Source organism: Hyaena hyaena, unplaced genomic scaffold (genome assembly GCF_003009895.1).
Source record: "Hyaena hyaena isolate Hyena2069 unplaced genomic scaffold, ASM300989v1 scaffold_74, whole genome shotgun sequence".
In the NCBI taxonomy this organism is placed as follows: domain Eukaryota; kingdom Metazoa; phylum Chordata; class Mammalia; order Carnivora; family Hyaenidae; genus Hyaena; species Hyaena hyaena.
In genome coordinates, this window is record NW_024080706.1 from 1,405,777 (window position 1) to 1,428,672 (window position 22,896).

Consider the following 22,896-nt stretch of genomic DNA (forward strand, 5'->3'; position numbering starts at 1 on the left):
GCCATCCACTGTGTCCTTGGTAACAGCCACTCAAGCCCTCCACTTAATCAGGAGCCAGGAGCCTAATTATCCAGAGATGTAGCTCTCACTCTACATCATCGTGTGTTGTCTGATAGATTGTCTATTTGTAAAATATCATCCGAGGAAGAAGCCTGCCTATGTGATACCCCTAAAATCAAAGTGGGTTCCACTGGGATGACGCCTGTTCACCTTCATATCCCCAGTGTCCAACATACAGCACAGTGTCCAATAAATGTTCCTTTGGTTTAATGGGAGAAGCATTAATCGAAGAGTCCAGTGACCTGGGGTCTAGAGCCAGGCTTCTTCCTGACAAGCTGTCAGTCTCTTTGGAGAAGTCACTTTATCTCCCCGGGCTTCGGTTTCTTCATCAGACCAGGAGGAAGTTGGGCTTGGTGGCCTCTTGATCCCCAACCGACCCAAACTCCTGTCTCGAGGAGGAGAAGTCTCCACTTCTTTCTAACTTGCTCCTCCAACTCCCTCCCCCCAGGAGCATAAGCGGCTCCCTCTGGCCTGCGACCCTGTGGCATCGCGCTCTGGAATCCAGGCAGAGGTGCTGGGCCCAGTACGCCAGGCAGGGTGGACGGCCAGCAGAAAGAGACAATAGACACAACAAGAGAACGTTCCCGCTCTCAGATTACGCCAAGTAAATGTCTTCCAGCACACGGAGATTAGAACCTGACCCATCGAAGCTGGAGGGAAAGACTGGCTTCGATTAAGAGAAACACAGCAGAATTACGGCTTTCCTAAGAGACACTCCTCCTAAATTACTACAAACAGCCCCAGTGCTCCCTACAGTGAATTTCAGCATCACGGGCCAAGTCAAACCATTCTTCAGTTGTGAGACAATCCTCAAGTGAGGCACTGCTCTCCGCCGCCTCCACCTGGCCTCCACCTGCCCTCGTAGGAAGCGAGACGCCGCCCCCCATTGACTCTCCGACCTTTAGCGGTCTTGGAGGTCCCACTGCCTTGCCAAGGGGGAAGGGAGAGCAGGTCCCATCACCTCCTTTCCCGAAGAGAACTCCCAGCCGTTCTAAATTGTTTCAAGGCTCTTCATTTGCAAGGAGCCAGAAAAACCCCGATGCTCAGGAAAAGGAGATGCTCTGAATGTTCGAGATCTGAGACCTCTGGATCTGGGGATGGGAGAACAGGATTAGCTTCCCATAAAGCTGCATGCAAGCCCGCGGTGTGATGTTAAAAGGGAGAGGGGAGCTCTGAGTTGAATTCCAGCCCCACCACATGAGAGCTGAACCATCGTCGGCAAGTTCCTTCACTTTTACGAGCCTCAGTTTCTCAGCCTGTAAAATGGCTCTGATGAAATTCAATCATGTATTTGGTGGATATCGGCTGTGTGCGTACCTCAGAGAGGGGTTTATGGGAGTTAGAACATAAATATACATGAAGCGGCAGCATTGGGGTTGGTTCATGATAGGTGCTTAGTAAATGTCCATCTTTTTCCTTCTCCCACAGGGAGATAAATCTTGAACGACTGGCCATAGCTCTCCCTGATCACAGGGGTATCCATAGGTTCTAATGTATGATGTCTTTACACCACAAAACGCCCTTTGTGCTTTGATACTCTTCTGTTTCAGCCTGCACAACGGTCCACAGCCACACTGTCATGAAATTAAAAGCAAAATGAGAATCCAACAAAAGTGCCAACACTCCTGTTAAAAGGTGCAAAATCCTTAGTCACTTCTGAGGTGTGGCTGGGAGTGGCCAGCTCTTCCTTTCTTTAGAATCTGGCACAATTAAAGCGGTTAGAGGCAACTAATGGTATTTTTGGAGATGAGAGAACTGAAGCCCCCAGTGATGGATGGCGGGGCCCTTGATACACTCAGAAGCTGGCCCCTCATCCACGACCAGGAAATTCCAAGCTTGGGCTTCTGGGGAGGAAGTGGGCTCTGGGAAATTCTAACATTTCCAGAAAGAGAAGGAAGTTACGGCATTAAACTGCCCTTCAGGGCCCTTCCATACTGCGAGGCTGGAGAACAGCGCTGTAAAGAAACGCTGCTACCTGAGAGGGAGGAAAACACCAGCTCCTCCTCTGGCCCCACCACCAACTCCCAGGACGAAAGGCAGGAAGAGGCCGGTCCTGCTGAGACAAGCAGCCCAGGGGACAGACTGTCATTTTGCAAGACAAGACAGGACCTGCGGTGCGTTTCCCCATTGGCTTTCCCCGGCGGCCGCGCCGGCCAAGGTTCCCGGAACATCCCAGGCTGCTCTATCTGGTTGGCAACAATCGTTCCCGTAAGCACACGCGGGGTGCCCTCCTCACCAAATCCAATCCTAGTCCGCTGGCTAATGTTCTGCCCAGAAATGGCACAGCGGGAAGCATTTCCAAAGGCAGCGGGAAGCATTTCTTAAGTGCAGCAGAAATGAAGTTAGAGCTGAGTGGGGGAGGGGTCCGGGGTCTAATAATCACAGTGCTCACACTGATTACTGACAAATGCTGTCGCCGGCTTCATGTACACGATCACATTCATTCTTACATCGCCCGACAAGTAGGTCTTGTTGCTCTGATTTAGAGATGAGAAGCCTGAGGGTTAGCGACATTGTGTAAACTGCTTAAGGCCACATAAGTGATGAGTGGTAGGATTCCAACGAGGGCCTAACTCTAGCACCCACGCTGCCTTCTGTGCGTCCGGACACCAGACTCCAATTCGCCGTCTACATCCCGGACAGCCTGCACTTGTTCCCGGGCACTGAAGTGTATCAAAGCCAGCCCTTCCGAAGCAGGTAGGAAATCCAGCTTGAAGAGCCACTGTTCCCTCCTGGCTTATTTGAAGTGAGGCTGGTTTCTGAATGTCTTCCAGAGGGTATAGGAAGCTCCTTCGGAGAAGAAACCAAATTAATTTTCCAGTTTTTAACAAAGCAAACGATGCGGAAGTGATTGCTGACTTTTGCCTCCCAAACAATATAAAGAACAGGAAGCGCCAACAGATAATAGGAGCCATTTCCTGTTTCCTGAGAAACAGTCCTAAAGGAACACGGGGCTTATCTGGTGACGCTTGTTTGAAAGGAGAGAGAGCTGCCCCAAATATGTCCCAGAGGGAGCCACGGGGAATCCCTCCTTGTGCCCCCAGCAAGGAGAGTGTTAGAGGACCCAAGGCTTGCTTCCCCCAAGCCTTGCCTCATTTTTCCTCTGCCAAAACAGAAGATGTTTCCTTCTTGTCTTTCACATCCATCTTGAGTGGTCAGACATTGTGCATATTCAACTTCCCTTTGGTGCCCTTGCAGAAAGTCATGGAAGAGACTGTTTCTTAGAGGATGCCAACTAGGGAGGGGAGGTGGGAATTGGGGTGGTGTGAACCACAAAGGAGAAGGAGTGAATGAGCAATGTGGCCTGCTAGCTGACCCTCCTTTGCTTTTAAGCACTTGTCTCTTACTCTGATAGAAAAGATGATTCAATAGATGATAGATAGATAGATAGATAGATAGATTAGATAGATGATAGATAGATAGATAGATAGATAGAGACAGATATACAAATGGAAAGATACACAGATAGGCAGGTAGGTAAATAGGTAGATAGATACTTACATAAATAGATACATAGATAAAAGATAGGTAGGTATATAGATGATAGACAGACAGATAGACAGACACAGACAGATAGATAAAGTGCTGTTGGTTGAATTTAGAGATCACGGCCTGAATCCACGATGGTAAACTACAATCCCACAAAACCACCCCAACACTGAAGTGGATTCAGGCCTTCAGAAAAGAGAATTCCAGTTCCAGCTTCATTCATTCAGCAAGGTGTCATTCAGCCCCCATGTGGTAAGCCCTTGGACCCGGGCATTGAGCCAGGGAGGCACAGTCATGGTCCCAGTGGAAGTTACGGCTCATAGAAGAAGACAGATATTAAACAAGTCAACAGCACAGCACAATGCATGTTGTAACAGAAGTACAAGGTGCTGAGTGATTAGCCCAATGGGAAGCCTTTCTTCCTCAAGGCCTTTGCTGTCCCCAAGGGATGCCTCTCCAAAGACCAGAGGTAGATTGGGAACTAGCTACCCACGGAAATGCTCAGCAAGCTTCATGGTCAGGAAATTCATCCTCAGAATAAACCACAAATCATTTTGGTTTAATAGAATCCATTTCCTCCAGCACTTTCATCATTAGATACCCAAAACAAGCAGACCCCTCCTTGAGGTCTGTATTAAACATCTCTTGGGCTTCTCTTTCCTGGATGTAGTCACCATAAATCCTTTAATGATATTTAGGTGAAAACAAACAAACAAACAAAATCCCAAAGTTTCCCCCCACATGCCACTCACTAGATTCATGAGCTAGCTGCATGGAGGGAGGCTGCCGTCCCAGAAAACCCTCTTGCTCATCTTTGGGCTCATTAAAATGTTAAGATGTTAGACCCTTGAACTTCAGACTCAAAGAAATTATTAGGAAAGTGCTTTCCTGCTTATGAAGGAGCAATTATTAATATAAAACTCAATAGTCAATTTCAGACTCCTTGAAAGGCAGTCAGTCAGGTCCATTGGAAGCCAACACAGTGCGGTGACATCAGCTCTGGGAGTGGAAACCAAGAGTTCAAGTCCCAAATCTGCATTAATTAGCTGTATGACCTTAAGAAAGTCATTAAACTTGTCCCCTATACAGGAGGATAATGGTGCTAACCATGAAGTTAATTAAGGGCTGGCTTATATAATGGAGCTGAAAACACTTCACACCCGTCAAAACACTCTAGGAGTGTAGTTACAGAAAAGGGAAGCTAGCTATCTCCCTTGGGGATGGTCGTCTCATAATTTACAGGAAGAGATACTCATTCAAGGACATAGTAATTCTTTCTAAATGGATCACTACAGATTAGTGGCCCACATGCATGGTGCAGCTCCAGCAATGCTCAGATAGGTTGCAGTAATGAGTTTCTAATAATAACGTGCTCAAGTGTGCAAACAATTGACTGTTTCTTGTAAATTATGACAGATTTAAGGCTATTCCCTGATATGCTTTTTGGGAGAGAGAAAAAAGGATAGTCAGAGCTCTTATGATTGAGTATAAGCCACAAAGTGTCAAAATGCAGTGTGTCCCCCATGTGAACTCTACCCATTAGGTGTGTCTTCTCATGAAAAGATGGAGGGTGTGTCTGAGGAACTTAAGAACTCTGCTTTGCTTTTTTTCTTTACTCTATATACAGTCTCCAACCACAATTCTACTTAGGTGGGTGGACACAGTCTGGGGCCTCACTCACTGTAACAGGCATTGCTATTAGTGCAACAAAGTTCTCCTAATTGAATCTTGATTTTGTTCAAGATCCTGAATGTGTCCTTCATGGAGTGTGAGGCCCCAGCTCCCAGCTCCGGTGGGTAAATCATAACTGGCTTAAGTGAAGCACTGTGGTCAGAGTTCTCCTAGCCAATGACTGGTTATCTGTCCACATTCCATGGAATGTGACCCCATTCTTCCAGTGAAAAAGAAAGGGAAGTCAGGACTTCTGGAAAACCCATTCTTCCAGTTTTGGGGGGTGGGACGCGGAGAGACATTTGTGAATAAGCGTTCCTCCTTCTGCTGCTAGATACTGCTATTTTTCTCACAGGATGCTTGGAACTTTGGGAGCCCGTTTCAGACTATGAAGAGAGCTAACGTGTACAAAGACAATGGGCATGGCAGAGTGGGAAGTCAGAAGAAAACGGGGTCTTTGATAACATCACCGAGCTCCTAAAATCATCCTGCCTCCAGATTTCTTGTTGTCCAAGATAACATTTTACGAGGGTTTCTGTTTCATTATTCTGTGACAGAGATATTCAGCTGGCTTGCCCTGATACGGTATACCAAGAAACATGTGACAGACAGGAATTACATGGGGGCACATCATCTCCAAGTAGTTAGCGACAACATCTACAAGTCCTCTCCAAGCATTACCAGCAACAAAGAAGATAAAAGAGTCAGGTCCTGTTAGCCAGGTGTTGGACGTCTGTACCCAGGGGTCTTGCCCGTTCCTGCTGCCTGGACCCAAGAGATGCACCTGCATGACTGCTGGGAGTCACCCTGAAAATCACTCCCCACGCTCACACTAACCAAACCCGGGGCCCCAGCTCCAGTCAACAAAGTGCTCAAAAAACAAAAAAACAAAAAAAACCCCAAGAAACTCGTAATAAAATCAATAAAATCAATAAGATCTGACCCTAAACCAAGGCTTACCATTCAAGATTCCTAAGGAAATTATGATTTTTCCCCCATGGTTTAAAATAACTCCAGCACCATAGGACACTTTCTGTTTCCCAGAGTTTGGGTCACTTTGCTCCCCCAACACATACTTCTAAAGGTCTCGTTCATTAAAATAATTAATAATAATAATAATAATAATAATAAAAGCTTCACTCAGCTTGGAGGGACCCATGGTTCTCTTTTTACCACCCAGCTGCTTTCAGAATTTTGAGGAGAACTTCCTTTGCTTGCTCTCTTACTCAATGAGCCAAGTGTGAGGCATCCAGAAGACAGGCTGCCTCGGCTGGGGTTGCTGAAGGGGTCTGGGGCCCACCTGCCAGGCTGTTTCTTGGTCCTGAGCACTGCTGGGGTTGAGAAGCTCAACGAATAGGGCCTCCATAGCACTGGGGACATTCCGTAAACACAGTTACTGCCCTTCATACTACTGGGCTTCAGAGATCTCCCCTGATGCTCTAGATCAGATGAAGGCTCCCCGTCACATGCTCTCAAAGGCCCCGTGGTTCTCTGTCATGGCGTTCACCACAACTGTAATTCAATAAAGGAGTAATCATTTGTTTACCCTCCGTCTTCCCAGATAGACTGTAAGTTCCATGAGAGTAGAAACTGTGTCTTCCTTGTTCCCAATAGTATCCCCAGTGCCCGGCAGGGCTCTTGGCACACGGTACTGTTCAATCAACACGTGTTGAGTGAACAAATGAATCATTTGAAAACCACTGATTATTGACTCAGCTCACAGAATTGCTCAGAGAGGCTGGGCAAAAGCCAGGCCAGGTTGCGCTGGGCTTTCTGGTTTCCAAACGCTCATTAAGTCAAAAAGGATTCAGACGAACACCAAATATGGATATGCAAGGTATGGCACAGGAAACCAGGTCCAAGAACAGTAAAGGCTCCAGTGGAGTGTGAACACCTACACTATTTCCCATTGTGCTAAAACACCCAATCCCCTTTTAGCGTCCTCTCTTTGTGCTCCCAGGCTTCCTGACCTGGTTACCAGCCTCCTCTTGTTTAGTGCCTTTCCTCTATCTTCTCAAAGTACGAAACAGAAAGGGCACTGGACTGAGAATCAGAAGACCAGAGTGTTGATTCTAACTAGTTATACGACCTCGGGCAAGTCCCTTGCAGCGTCTTTGAGATGCCTTTCCCCCATCTGTCCAGTAACGAGTGGGCCACATAATTTCCACCATCCTTTCCCATTTTGACATGCCATCATCTTTGGCTTTTTGTCACCAGCCCAGGATAACTTCTCATGTAGGGTCCTTTTTCCCTTTCTCCTCTTCTCCCTCTTTGGATCCATACCTTGTTTCTGCTGTAGGGGCCCGGCCCGGCTGGCACTTTCTAAGCCCTAGCAAAGCATCTGAAAGCCCTCCTATACCCTTGCCTCTGGTACTGTTACTGAGTTAGCCTAGCAGGAGCATTGTGATTCAACTTAACAGGGCACTCCCATTCCTGGCAGTTTGACTGCACCCACAGGCCTCAGGAAATGGCACAGTCAAGAAGCCTGGGCACATACCACGTCCTCCTAGATAAGCCCTGCTCAGGAGGGGACGGCAGCTCTGGAGAGATTGGTGAACATTCCGAAGAATACAATTTCAATGATTGGGGTCAACCAGCAACGGGAGACAGAGATAAAGGCGAAAGTTACCTCCGGTAATAATAGGACCTTGTAATTCTGCATCACGTGCTCCTGCCTAGCCGCACAAAACACTTTCACACCAGCAGGCAAAGGTGGAGAGGTCCAGGGGAGGCAGAGGGACGATTATCCCCAGGTGGTTCACACAGTGTATTGAAGCCTTAGACAGATAAAGCCAGTAGCCCAAGGTCACACAATTAGGCTTTGACACGGTGGGAATTAGAGCGGAGTGTCCTAATCTCACCCGGGGGCTATTTCTAGGTGACTCTTGGTGGAGCCTTTTGTTAATACCTTGGTTCTGTCTCATCATACCTGCCCAGGCAGTGAGCTTGCTTTCTCCCTTGGGCATGGATAGTGGGAAACTTGAGTGGTCCAGGGTGGGCTTGCCCGCCCGCATTCAGAATCCAGCCTTCTTGACTCAGATGTTACAAGCAGGACCCAGAGAGGCCAGTCTGTGGAATGCTGTTACTGTTTGCACTGGGGAGTCACCGAAGAGGCACGGAAGAGCCCCGAGTGGCAGCTGAGAATGCAGAGGCTCCAGGGCTGATAAAAGTTGTAATTAACGTGTGCCTACAACCCTTTCATCTTCAAGGGCTTTGCTCACATTAGCTAGTTATTCCTATCACCCCCATGGGTGAGGCATCATTTTTGTCTTCTCAGTTTGCAGATGGAGAAGCTGATGCGGAGAAGGGGCTTTTGCCAAGGCGTCTGGCTCTGGTTCAAACAGAGGAGATTCCTGGCTCCCAGCATCGAACTTCACTTGGGGTGACGGGAAAGCAGTGCGAATGAATCCCAAGAGAGGGCTCAAGCAACCAAACTCCCCCAGGGAACAGACTGTATTTATACTGTGTTCTGGAAGGAGGTGGAGCCTACAGAAGGACTTGCTGACTGGATTCGAGTGGGTCAAGTCCCAGTTACATGCAACTGTCAGAAGGGAAAACCAGAAAAGCCTGCTGCTCCCCTGTGATGTTATCCCCGTGAGACAGGGGTTGGGCCCTCCATCCCGTGCCTGGGGCAGACATCACTAACTCAGTAACAGTACTAGAGGCAAGGGTATAGGAGGGCTTTCAGATGCTTTGCTAGGGCTTAGAAAGTGCCACAGCAGCGTCCGAGGCTGAGTCAAGGTTTAGCTTCTGAGCACAGCCCCGCAGGCAGCCTCTGGTAACCAATGGGACATGAAGTCTATTTGCTCTTGGCGCTGTAGGGCTTGCTTGGGATTCTCGTAAGTTGCCACTGTCCAACATGGCCAAAGCTGATGAAGTTTTATCCCAGGTGGTGCTGGGGTCTGGCCCCACTTCGGAACTCTGTCGAGCAGCCTCTAAAGAGGGTGTCGTGAAAACACCTCTGTCCCGGGAGCAGAAGAATCGGATCTTGCAGACGGCGCCACTGACACGTGATCACCTGGAATCTGTCCAAAGTCATCCCTTGGCATTCCTCAGCGGGGCCTCTCTTATTCGGGCAGGCTGAGCCCTCTCCTGACCCCATCAGGTCAGACATTATTTGCGCCCACTTGAAGTCTTCGGCTCAAGCTTTGCACTTCAGTGGGTTGCCCCATTCTCTCCTCTCTCTGTCCATTTTCTTTCACACTCTCATCCACTTCGTCCTCAAATCCCACCTCTTCCATTGAAGCCTACACAATTGTCCCTCACAGAGAGTCATCTTCCAGCACTGGCAGATACATCCTCTGGTAGAGTTCTTCCATCTGTTTGACTTTTCCCCCTCAAAACTGTAAGAAGAAGCTCTCTGAAGACAGAAACTAGATCTCCCACTGCCCTCCCTTCTTTCCATGGCGCCAATCACACTACACTTTTCAGTGAACTGATTTAGTGAGTTTATCACCATTTTAGAGCTGGTGAAATGGACAAACCATAAGGCAAGTCGTGCCCACAGTCCTTCTGTGACTAAGAGGGAGAAACACCAAACCTCCGCTGGCTGCATGCGGTTGTCACTTCTCCTAGGATGCTGTGCCTGTGGGACTGGCTGGAGGTACAGATGACCAAGCGATAGTTGAGGGCACTGCGTGTGACAGGAGAACGGAACCCATCTGGTATTTTATTTCAGCTTCTGGTTGACAGATTCTAGACGGATGTGAAATGGGCACACCCAGGATGGATGTGATCTCAGTAAGGACTTCCAGTGACTGGCAGAAGGTCAGAACCTTGACAGGGCATTTAGTACCTGACCCACTTTGGCACGCTTCTTAAGTAGTGCCATCTTTACAACTTCCTTTTTTCCTTTTCTTCACTATTTCTTCCTTCCTTCCTCCCTCCTTCTTTTCCCCTTCCTTCCATTCTTCCTTCCTTTCTTTTTTTTCTTTCATTCTTCCTCTCTCTCTCTTTCTCTCTCTTTCTTCCCTCCTTCCTTCCTTTCCTTTTTGTCTTTTCCTGAGCAGAAAGAGGTTCCCTTCCTTCTTTCCTTTTCTTTTTTTTTCTTTTCCTAAGCAAATAGGGCTTCTCTGGCTTTATGAAAAATAAATAAATATCTTAGCAAGAATCTAGAAAGTTATCAGCAGAAGCAGTACCTTGCCATCTCAAAAGTCTGCCTTGGCCAGTGCCTTGGTGTGTGTGTGTGTGTGTGTGTGTGTCTTGTTTGCTCTTTTTTTAAGACCCTCATTGCCACCCTACTTATTTTCTACAGGCTACTACAGCTCATCCTCTACGTGCTGCTTTGGCTGAATATTATGGTTTGTTTTGCACCAACATGTTACAGCGTTTCCTTTAGGGGGACTGAGAAATCTAGGTTATGCATGGAACTTTGAGAGTGAAGGACAGAACCTTTTCTCTTCTTCATGAGTTAGATTTTCTGGTCACTTGAAGCAATGTTTTTTTAAAGTACAGTTTCAGGTAAAGGGCACTGCATTCAGATCCTGCAGATAATCCCAGGACAGGCTTCCTGTATTTTTAGCTGTGTGACTAAGACATGTTCCTAACGTCTCTGGCCCAAGTTTCTTCACATGCTGATGCCCAAGCAATTGAAAGGAATCAGCTGAATCCTCTGAACAAAGCACCTTGTTCCTAAGAGTCATGCCTGCCCACTGAGGTTGAGTGTAACTGGGTGAATAGACTTGTTTCTCGCATGGATTAATAATTCACTTCTGACATTTAATACTAACCAGGCATCACTTTTTTTTTTTTTTTTTGGCACTGCATTATAGTCGTGTTATTCTTTCCATTAAGTTTTATGAGGCTTAGGTGTTCGTGGCCCACAGAGAGGTGGATTTATAGAACATGAGGCCTGGAAAGGACTTTATAGATCAACTAGAATCCAACCCTCTCATTTTAGGCATGGAACATTGAAGGTAAATAGGGGTGAAATGATTTGTTCAGCAAACTGGAATATAATAATATAACGTAATAGCCAGTTCTATTTTTGAGGCCCTCCATGTGCTAGACACTTAGCTCTAGACACCACATGCTAAATGTTGTTCCAGACATTTAACATGTGCCCCGCCTGAGCTCACACCACCCTGAAGTGGCAAAGGGAGGAATCAACCTGAGGTCTGCCCCTTTTCACAGCCCTTACTCCTTCTCCACAGCCCTCCTCCAAAGCCAAACTCGATTTCCACTGCACCACACTAAACCTCTGGTTTGGCATAAGTGGTCTTTGGAATGGAAGGTTTTTAAACCATTGAAAGAAACAACTCCCCCACCCACCCTTTTTTTTTCTTAACAGAGTGGCCAAACATAAACATGTTTTCTCTAAGTGTCATTTAGAACATGATTTTGAGGGTTGGAGTTTTTTATACTTGAGACCAGATTTGGAAGGAAGGGCCGGAGCGAAGCGGCAGACAGACCTATAGGAAATCAGGATCCAGGTCCTACTGGACAGGACCTAACGAGCTCTGAAGCTCCCCCGCCTTGCCTGACATGTTAGACTTTAAGAAAGATACACTCAAAGAGAATGCAGGGAAAAGTAATTTCAAGGAGGTCTGAGGATAACTACAGGGGACACTAGAAAAAGTAAAATTAAAAGGTTTTTATAGACCAGAAAGGTGGGGAGGGGAAGGATGAAACCTATAAAAATCACTAAAGGTAAATGAGAAAGATTGCTTTGCCAAATCTAGAAATTTCATTCATTCAGTCGGGCATCCAATTTTTTTTTTTTTTTTTTGAGAGAGAGAGAGAGAGGAAGCATGAGCCGGGGAGGTACAGCGATGGGGGCAGGGCAGAGCATCCAAAGCGGGCTCGATGCTGACAGCAGAGAACCCTATGTGGGACCCAAACTCACGAACTGTGAGATCGTGACCTGAGCCAAAGTCAGACGCTCAACCAACTCAGCCACTCAGGCGCCCCAGCCATCCAATATTTATTGAGCATCTACATTAATTGGAGAAATGACACTTGGGGGCTACAGCAATACAGACATGTATATAATGTACATAAAGCATGAACTTTTCCCTAACGAGCTTCTCGGCTCACCAGTGAAAGACATCAGTTGGCCAAGCACAGCTCAGAGGCATCCCTGACACTTCTTTCTTTTAGATGGAGATATGCTTGTGACGTTTTTATGAGTTATCAGGGAGAAACAGGACAACACTTGGAAGTCAGGAGGGATGTACCTGACCTCCAAGGCTGACGCTGAGGAGCCAACTTGCCCTTGACAGAAGATCCTCTGCAAAGATGAACTTCTTGGCAAAAGATTTCTCTGGCGGTGTCATTTCCCTCTTCGGGTCTGGTCTACCTCTGTGTGACCAGCACTCTTATAGGTCCCTGAGCCTGTGTCTTCCCTTTGCAGGAAAACAGGACTGTGCAACAAGCCGGCGGCAGTGGGCCTGACTCAGTGACACCCACTGGTCTCCTGCAGGCCATAAGACTTCCAGGGTCTGCTTCTCGAACCTCACGCCCGGAAATACCAGCATTTGTGACCGGCAGATGGTAGATCCACATTTACCACCTTTGGAGTGTGTGAAGGCTAGGGGCGGGGGCCTGGGCAAAAACCAACTTCTAGACCGGTGGCAGGAGACCAGGAATTGCTTGCGTGGAAGTGTCGGCTTCTCCCTGGCATCTCAAGTTGCATAATGATGACCACTGGGGAAGAGGCTTTACGGTCATCACCCTAATGGTTCGGCAGATTCTCTTTGAGAGAGGAAGTGGAACAAGAGGCTGCCTAGACCCATGAGTGGTGTCATGGAAGGCACTTCAGACCAGCTCAAGTGAGATTCAAACAGGTAAGGAATCTATGTGAACCTCTGAGCTCAGGCAGAATGCACGGGTCACTTCTTATAGACAGAGTCAGATGTGCCCAGGGGGCTTTGCCTCCACTCTTCCTGGGTGGCTTGTTTCTCAGGCAAAGTACCCAAAGGAAACCCTGCCCACCTCCCCCACCTCCCCATGCAAGGGTCACCTGCTGGGACACACAGAAGCCAGGCCATTTTTAGGTTTAGGCTAGGGCTGGGAAGGAGAGGTGCATCCACTTTTAGTTTGTGTTCCATTCCCTACGCCAGGCTGAGTGTAGCCTGATCCCTGATGACTTCCTCTGAGCTTCCTCCCTTCCTCATCAATTCTAGCTGGTAAAGAGAAGGCCCCGGGACCAAGGACCCTTGCACTGAGAGCAAACATGTTCCTGTTATTTGACTGACTCCTTTTCCAGCTTTTTCCATTCACGAGCCAAAGCCCTACATGGTGGAGAAGCACCAATCAGCGACCTTTGCCCTTCATCCAGGGGCCAAGCAGTGAAGTGATAATGAACAAATAACTCAACCCTGCATCCCTTTCAATCCTCTCCCTTCCCTAACTCCCCACCATATAGAAGAGAGAAGAACTTCTATGCAGGAATTGGAATGAATGAGCTGCTCAGAGCACAAACGGGGAGAACTTTCCATGGCCACTTCTTTCTCCTTCGTATTTGCAATTCTAGCCTTCTTCTGACATCATGTCTACAAAGGGAGGGCAAAGCTACCTCTGTGGATGCTATGGCCCGACCTACACCTGATTCCTCAATGGAGTTTATGAAAACAACCAGAGCACGACCAGTGATCACCATCCGGATTTCTGGGGGCCCTGCTGTCTTCATGTACTAAGAGAAACTCAGTAGTGACTGAGAGCTTGGCCCCAGTAGCCAGACCACCTAGGTTTGAATCTCAGCTCCATCCCTTAGAGCTCTGTGGCCTTGGACAAGTTACTCAAATTCCCTATGGCTTAAAAGAGGGTTAATAATAGCACAACTTCATAAGGTTGGTGTATGGATTAAACAAGCAAGTGTACAGGAAACAGAAGGTCCCAGTGTGGGCACATGGCTAGCGCCCTGTAAGTATTTACTATTGCTACTAATTGTGGTGATCGTTATCATCAGAAACACACAACTCACTGCGAAGAAACAGTGAAGAAGATACAAGAGCCCTCTCCGACTGTCAAGAAAGGTTGTGGGGAAGAAAGATGAACTTACAAGCACCTCCAAAGGAGACCTGCAATGACACCATAGCAAATGGGAGTCGTTTCTCCCCGCTGGAGTTTTGCAATTAACCTTCACTTTGAAAAGCTAAAGACTCGAGGAAGAGTTTTGGGGCCCAAGTTCTGCAAATCACCTCCTGGGTGACTCAGCCCTCCCCACCCACCTGTCTGCCCACACTTGCACTTAGGAGGGCCACTTGCCTCGGGTGGACACACCCAGGCAGCCAGCCCAAAGCACAGTCAGGAAGATCTGGCTTCGGGTGCTCTTTTCCCCCACGACACCCTCCCATCGTTCCTCGCTTGACACCCCCATGTCCGTGTCTCACCGGCCAGATGACCCCTGGGTAGGCAGGGCCCGCCCCCGTCATGGGCAACTCCAGACTCAGCGAGCCGGGGAGGGGAGGTGGCACGGTTTGGTGTAGCCAGTGCGGCTTTCCCAGCAGACAGCAGTCTTCCCCAAAGGCTTGCCCCTTCAGGGGCTTCAGAAAACCCATGGAGAAAGCAAGAATCTTCTGTGAAGCCCTTCAGCTTCTCTCCCAGCTGCCACCACCTTCCAGAAGCAGGGGGGTCAGGAAGGGGCTCAACCTCAGATCAGCATCTCCAAAATAACCGGACCTCCACGTGGGCCGCTGCTGGGGAGTGTTTTATTTTGAGGCTTAAATTTGGGGGTTGGAGTCATCGTCTGCCTGGCTCCCGCTCCCTTCTTGGCCCATGAGGCTGGAAACCCTGTCCTTAGACAGGCGTCCCCGGCCACAGCAAGCAGCCACCAAAACCACAAACAGACAGGCGATCTCCCTGTTTGGGGCAAACCAAATGAGAGCCCCGTGGTGGGCAGCTGACCGGCCAAGCGCCCTTCTCAGTGCTGCCCTGAGCAAAACAGCCATCTCCAGTGTTTTCAAAGACACACAGAGGTATTTGCATCCTATGTATGGTGTCCAGCATGTTCTGTACACAGGATGAAGTTACTTCTATCTATATTCTGGATATTCACTTCAGTTTAACAGTTACTGGTAGCTAGGGCCAACCCTTGGATCTGGGACCACCAAAAAAAAAAGAAAAAGAAGAAGAAGAAGAATGTTACACATTCCCTGATGTCAGGGGGCTCCCAGGGTCCTGGAGAGGATGGATAATAGAAGAGATGATGGGTTTTGGGTTTTCCCCCTTTGCGAAGTGTGAAAGTCATTAGCACCCCTTGGCCCCAAAAGATAAAAAGGCCACTCTGCATGGTTTTACTGTGGAGCTTTAAGGCTAATTAACTGGGACCCTGTGAGAACCAGATACCGCACAGTCGGAGGGGAGGTTACTGGCATGGCAGCCCTCCTCTGATACCAGATTCTCAAAGTGGGGTGGGTTTACCCACCACCACCACCAATTTGGCAAAGTCTGGAGCCATTTTTATGGTTGTTCACAACTCTGGGAGGGCGGGTGCACTACCAGAGTCCAGTATGCAGAAGTCAGAGATACATGGTCAGCCATTACCTAGGAAGCCATACACTACATCCACCGTGAGCCAGCTCGTCAGGGGTGGGGAACTGTGGCCTTCTGACATTGAGTCCCCAAGTGCCTAAACTGCCTGGTGTGCCGAGGAGGCACTGTGTAGACGTTTGTTGAATACACTGCCTAGCTGACTAACTTATTAGAAAGTGAGTAAATTAACAGCAGGGTAGCAGAAATAGACACACCCCTTTTTCATTCCGTTTTTTTCATATATTCAAATCCTATCTTGTCCCTATTCCCACTTCCTCTCCTTCATGGATTCCTCCAGCCTCCCTTGCTGTGTCTCAGCTCAGAAATGCTGTTAGCCTTACAGTCTAAAATGGCCCAGCTCAGACATGCCAACCTCAGACATGTAATTCCTCTGTAGTACCCAGCACAGTGTGGGACCCACAGAAGACACCTGATAAATTCTTAAGGACTGACCTGTAATATTCACATTATGTGCAGACACACGGGCTCAGACGCACGCACACCCTCAATGTACGCATGCCCACATGCAGCAAGCAAGAGTCAAATATGTAGCTTGTACTTCACATATTGGTGTGATCAAGAAGTGGAGGGCAGTGGGGCGCCTGGGTGGCTTAGTCGGTTAAGCGTCCGACTTTCGCTTAGGTCATGATCTCGCGGTTCGTGGGTTCGGGCCCCGCGTCAGGCTATGTGCTGACTGCCAGCTCAGAGCCTGGAGCCTGTTTCAGTCTGTGACTCCCTCTCTCTCTGACCCTCCCCTGCTCACACTGTCTCTCTCTCTCCTAGAAAACATTAAAAAAATTTAAAAAAAAAAAAAAAGAAGTGGAGGGCAGAGAAATATTAAATATTTCTCTCCAAAGTACACATTTTCAGGACCAGACATGAATGGAATCAGACACTCAATCCATTAAGGAGCTATAAGGATGTGAATTTCTTTTGAGTGAGGTGCCTTGCAAAGTTTTTGACTTCTAATCACATGAAGCTATACATTTATTGGTAGAAAAGTATATAGACACTTAGTCAAAATATATACAATGTGTCAACTGGTAGAACATCTGCACTTTGGAATCCTGACTGTCCTAGAAACTTTGGCATCACTTTATCCATGCCAAGCCAGACTCCACAACCACAGACTAGAAAACACCCCCTTCTACCTCTTTTGGATTGGTCTGGCTTCCCGCACCCTTGATGGCCAGCTTTGGGGGAGTGCACTTTTTAAGAAAGCATCTCAACTTGCTCAGTGTGTGAAAAGCGGGGTTTGAATTTAAGGTAGGAGGCACTAGTCTACCCTGATGAGTCTAAAGAACACTTGTGTGCTTCCCATTCAAGCAGGAACACAAAGGAAATTGACTCATCAGCTTCTCACTGTGCAATCCCCCAGAATTTCTTTCTGAAGCAGAAAAGATCCCCTTTGAGAACCATGCTTTGTCTGTCAGCATCTGCCACCTGCTTCATCTCTTCTTTCACAAGAGCCACTTCCTTTTTAGATTCTGGGTGGAGTTGGCTGAAACAGAGGTGCTGGGGAAACATAGCTCAGCCCTAGCTGAGCCCCAGCACAGCCCAGTCCCGGCCGGGACCTGCTGATGGGGAGACCCAGCACCAGCCCACCTCCACTCTGTCAGGGAATCCCAGCTTGAAACCATCAGCCTGGACACTGTAGACTGATCTGAAATCTCACCTGGGAGATGGCATGTCACCTAAAGCTCCATTCTGCCTTTCAGCTCAAGACCCTAGACTTTTGTAGAAAACCATGTCAGCCTACCACCTGGGTCCCCAAGACTTTCCCTCTCTGGGGCATGGACAGCCTGCTAAATAAACACTGAAGGTTTCCAGTGAGTGTGTGAGGAGGGGCTTTCTGGGTCAACACATCTAAAGCGCTTGCAGGGTTAGGGTGAGGGCCTCTGCAGGCCTCCTCCTTAATTTTCAGGCAGAGGACATTGCCCTAACTTGTCTCTTAGACAAGGAACAGCCTCTCCCTTTTTTCCAAGCCTGCAAATGAGAGCATGTCTAGAAGGGCAGCTGGGCTCTGATAAGGGAATTGACTTATTTTAGTAACAAATAACTAGGCTGGCATCTCTTGACAGCTGTGGCCAAGACTGGGGAGAGACAGTCCAGGGTAGGGCAGGGTAGAGCAGCTAAGAGCCCACAGCCTGCCAGGGGGAGCGAGAAAGCCTCTCACACCAGGCTTCGCGTTAGCTGGTCACAAGGGATGGGGAGGATATGGGAACGACATCCACACACAGTTTCCAAAGCAGTGAATCAAAGGAGCATAAGCATCGGAGTCTAACACGGGGGACTGTTAGACAATGGGAAACCCCAGCTCCACCATCTTGTGGCTGTGTGTTCTCGGGCTAGTCATGCCACCTCCCTGAGCCTCGACTCCTTGGTCTAGAAAATGGGGTTAACTAAACATATTTAGGACATCATGAGGCTTATAGAGAATAATCTATTCAACCCCTGTGGCTGAATGCCTCGCCCAGAGCCAGTGCTCTCAGTAAATACACTTCCTGGGACTTGGAACCCTCTTTTGCAGTAGCAGCCAGGCTTTTCAAACAGGGGTGCTCTTTAACTCCGAGCGATCCGGCCATGCTCCAAGAGGCCCTGGGAGCTCCCAGGACAGTACAGAGGCTCTTCCTCGAGAAGCAACTTTGTTTTGTGGTAAGAAATATGTATCATTATTCTTTATCTTAAACTCAAACCATGTGTATTATAGAGAAAATAAAAAGTTGTAGTGAATGTTGAAGGTAGCATTTAGGGCATCAAACCAGCGTTAGGCTCACCACGGGGACAGAGGTGGAGTCCTTGGTGATGGGGGTATTTCAGAGCCCTGTGGATGGAAAATGTCCAGCCCTAAGTCTGTCTGCAACAGGGAAAGTCACTCCTCCCTTCTGTGCAGGGTCTGCTTCCTCCATGGGAAAAAGAAGGGTTTTTCTAAATGGTCCTTGGAGTCCCCATTGGTGAGTCTATGACAATGAGTCAAGAAATATTTTTTGAATGAATGGAAGGGGGCCTGTCATAACTTAAGAATTCCTTGCTGCCCATGCTGCTTCCGCGTGGGGCAATTTGAAAGAAAATGGAACCACTTCCTACTGGCTGTCAGCCTCAAACACGCCTACTTGGCACAGCGCCTTTGCAGGAAATGAGATGTCCAATGTGTGTCTGGTGAATAACTGAATTAAATGATGCTAACCTCAGTGTGATGGATTTTTTGCTTCTCCACCTGCGAAAACACAGCCAAAGCCCTAACTCCCAGGAAGAAAGGACTCTCATACTCCCAGGGAGCAGAGGGCATTCATCACCCCCAAGAGCTCTCAGATGCACCCCTCTTTCTCAACGCCAGGGGCGCAACTCCCCAGCAATGACCTCCCGCCCACAGGGGAAAGGAGGCGGTAAGATGTGGGAGAGCTCATCCCACTTGCCCTCTACCCAGGGCTACTCTTCTTCTTACTGCATATGACACCCAATTCACAGTGTCTGTTTTCCAACTTAATTTCTTGTTCAGTGTTGCTTGACTCCATTTGGCCATTTCTCTATTTTTTGCTTTCGAGTATGAAGCATGGACCCTTTCTTCCTCCCCAAACCCTTGCTCCTTTCCAAAGTTTCCTCATTGTCTTCTGGAGGCCCCCCACTCCCAACAGGGGCGCTGGGGCAATAGTATTGGCTCTCCTACCCCTCATTTCCTCCTTCCCCTCCCTGCCCGCCCAGCCAAGCTGCTGTTAAGTCACGTCTCCCTTCCAAGTCTCAGTTCCTTCCAAACAACGTTACAAGCACATGAAAGCCAAGGCCCAGGCAGTTATTGCTACTGGCACTTTTTGTGCTACCTCCAAATGACGCTGCCCACATGGACCGCGAAAGCCCGGGGAGGAGTGAGCCCTCTAGTCTCTGGGTCAGGACAGTGTCAATATTTGGGGATGTGACCCTTAAGAAGAATCAGGGAGACCAGTTGGAAGGAGTCAGGAGCCAGATCCTCAGAAACAAAGCAGAAGACATCACCAGAAGGTAATTCAAATAAACCTCCCCGGAGGTCTCAGGGAAGGTAATATACAAATAAACTTCCCTGGAGGTCACAGAGAAGGCCCGGCCCAGCCCTCTCCCTGCACTCCAGGTTTTCTCTTCCCTGGCATCCCAAGTGCTTTTGCCTTTCAAAGACTTGGTGGAGCTCAGTTCGCCTTGGAAGCCTCCGATGGCCTCTGGTCCACCTCAACCCTCCATCCCCAAACTCTTTCCAAGTACATCCATGCCATACATGCAGTCTAACATATTCCCACTAAGCACAGACTAACGGACCTGGGTTCACACGCGCACCAATCCTTCGGGCTGTGTGAGAACCGGCAAGTTACTTAACCTCTCTGAGCCTTAGTTTGTCCTGAAACAGGGCTAGTAACAGGATGCTTCTCGCTGGGCCACGGTGAGGGCAAATTACAGTAACACTTGTAAACATTTAGCACAGTGAAAGTGTGCAGTAAATGCTGGCTGGTTTCTATTTCTTCTACTATTATGATTATTATCATTATTATTCTTTCTGCTTCAGGAATCTGGATCTTCGATCCCCACTTATCCCCAGTCTGAAGCATCCAGGTAAGACTGTATCTTTGGTACCCCCAGAGCTGGGTTTAATAAATACTTGCTGAGTGGAATTAACCATAGGCTGAGCTGTCTTAATGACCCAGCTGGCACTTCTTAAAAGAAGAATTAATTTTGCTAGCAATAAGCAAATCAGCCATGTAATTATCTGTACATACACGGACAAAGGGAAGGGACGTGTGCAGTTCGGTCTCACCAGACTGCTTCACACGCCGCCACCCACTCCACAGCCACTGAGAGATACAGCCCCAGCTCCAGGGTGCCTAACACCACCCTGACGCCCGGGCGCCCCTCCCTGCTCTGGGGCTGCCAGGCTGGGAACATGAGCCACGTTACTGTCTGGATTTCCCCTAACTGATTGGCAGGAGCAGGGGGTTTGAGTAGCTGGCTCAGTCATTGCTTTTCCTCCTCACACTCCCTGCCCCAGGCTGGCACCTCGTGGAAACCCAGAACCTCACAGAGCTGGTTCAAGTTCCCACAAGCGCTGAATAGTCAGTGACTGGAGCCAACTGGAAGAGCTTTGGGGCTCAGGCGCACTGGGGAGCCGCAGGGCGCCGGCACCCCTTTCTGGAAGGCTCACCGCCACCAGCTCTCACACCACCTTCTCTATGACCACCTGGCTGATAGCCCCGGCCCCCGCCCCGCCTCGCCCTGCCCTGCCCGACGACAGCCCAGCCAGGCTTCCAGCACCCTTGGGCACAGGAGTCTGTCCGTCCAGACACCGGCTGCGCGCACCAGGAGTACAGTTACTTTCTGCCTTGTGCTCCGGCGCCGGCGACCTCACCCCAAACTGCGCGCAGCAGCCGGCCCGGCCAACTTTCTCCGCTCTTTCTCTTTTCCTTTCAGCAAAACGGTGCTTCGCACCAACACACACTCCAAGAGCTTAGCGCAAATCCTCGCCCCGCTCTCCTTAACCAAATCCACGCCGCTCGCCGGCCGCTCGCCTCCGGTCCCCGGGGCCCGCTCAGCCAGGTGGCTGCAGGGTCCGTCCCGGCCTCCCGGCCACTGCCTCCCGCTGCCCCCCGCCGCACTCACCGATCTGCGCCAGGCTCAACTGCAAGAGGCACAGTCCCCCGGCTAGGCGCCACCAAAACTTGTCCATGGTGCGAGCGAACCGAGGGGGCGAGCGCGGGGTCCGGTGCGCTGGGCGGGGGCCGGCGGAGCGCGGGGCGAGCTGGGCGGCCCGAGCCTATCGGGGGCTGGGGTCCGGCTGGGCAATGAGGGCGCCTGGGAAGTTGGGTGCAGTTTTTATTCAAGGGCTGAAAGAGTGACCTAAGAGGGAGGGAGGGAGCGAGCGCAGGACACACCCAAGCAAGGGGGCTGTGACTAAGCAGCGGCAGAGGTTTAAAGACGTAGCAGCCCTCCCCTGCGCTAGCCCTTCCGCCCCCGCCCCGTGCCCCGCGGAGACGGTAAGCCCGGGCGGCCTCGGCGGCGGCGGCCGCGGAGCCCCGGGGTGCCTGTGAGCCCCGGGACGCAGCGGTTTCCTCTCCCGGCCGCTGCAAGGGCGGCCTCTGGCCGGGCAAGGGGGTGGCTGGGTCCTGAAACCTTAGTCCCGTTGGGTCCAGCTCCGACCCCTCCTCTCCGCTAGGCTCCATGTGAACGGCGCTGGAGAGTGATCTCTCCGACTTTCACCAGCGGCTGGATATTCTAGGAGAGGAGATGGGATCGTGGAGAGGTCCCGCCCTGGGTAGGGGCGCTCCCCGGCTCCCCGTGGCAAGGAGGGGTGGGGAGCTTGTGATTCCTCCCCAGGGAAGAGGTAGAGCGCATTCTTCTTCCCCTGAAAGAGAAGCAGAGTTCCGCACGGCTCCAGTGGAGTTTTGCTTCTTATCAGGGCGGCTCAGAAAGCTAAGGGTGGCCAGCCATGGGGCGGCTATTTCCCTCCTGCAACCCGTGTGTCATCTCCCAGTCCTAGGCTGGCACCTGGACCTAGCCACTCATTCATCCATCCAGTCAGTGACCCATTCATCCTCCCAAACGTCCTTCTGTCCGTCCATTCATCAGCTACCCATCTTTGCTCACATCCCTCCAGGGCTGATGCATCTATCCATCCTCTCTACCATCCGCTTATCCAAGCATACATCCTCTCTTCTATCCATGGATCCCCCACGTATTCTTCCAAAGATGCTCCCATACAAATTCTCCCCCACCTTCCCATACACTCTTCCACACCTCTTCATAAACCTACATCCCTCCGTCTGTATGCAGTCCTCTTCTCCAGCCAGCCATCCAGCCACATGTGTTCTTCAGTGTATCTATCCATGTCCATCCGTCATCCACATATCCATTCGCCATTTTTAAAACTTTTTTTAAAAAAATGTTTTATTTAGTTCTGAGAGAGAGACAGCATGAGCAGGGGAAGGTCAGAGAGAGAGGGAGATACAAAATCTGAAACAGACTCCAGGCTCTGAGCTGGCTGTCAGCACAGAGCCAGACTCGGGGCTCGAACCCACGAACCGTGAGATCATGACCTGAGCAGAAGTCGGTCAGTTAACCGACTGAACCACCCAGGTGCCCCTCCATTCACCATTTTATCCATCCTCTCATCCACCAAATATCCACCCATTCTCTCTTGCTCCTATTTATACTCCCATCTATGCAAACATTGATCCACTTTCCCCCACA

General features: G+C 49.6%; 1 protein-coding gene across 4 annotated transcripts in view; it reads right to left on the bottom strand.

Moving 5' to 3' along the window:
* Positions 1-21,544, bottom strand: part of CD44 (CD44 molecule (Indian blood group)) — an 89,581-nt gene extending 68,037 nt beyond the window's left edge. Inside the window, exon 1 of one of the 4 annotated variants that reach the window (XM_039233343.1) lies at positions 21,310-21,544. In XM_039233343.1, coding sequence (XP_039089274.1) covers positions 21,310-21,376 — 67 coding nt within the window. In that variant the 5' untranslated portion in view covers positions 21,377-21,544. The remainder of the gene's footprint in view (positions 1-21,309) is intronic. The other 3 variants (XM_039233344.1, XM_039233345.1, XM_039233346.1) reach the window with 3 other exon arrangements.
* Between the last annotated feature and the right edge of the window lie 1,352 nt (positions 21,545-22,896).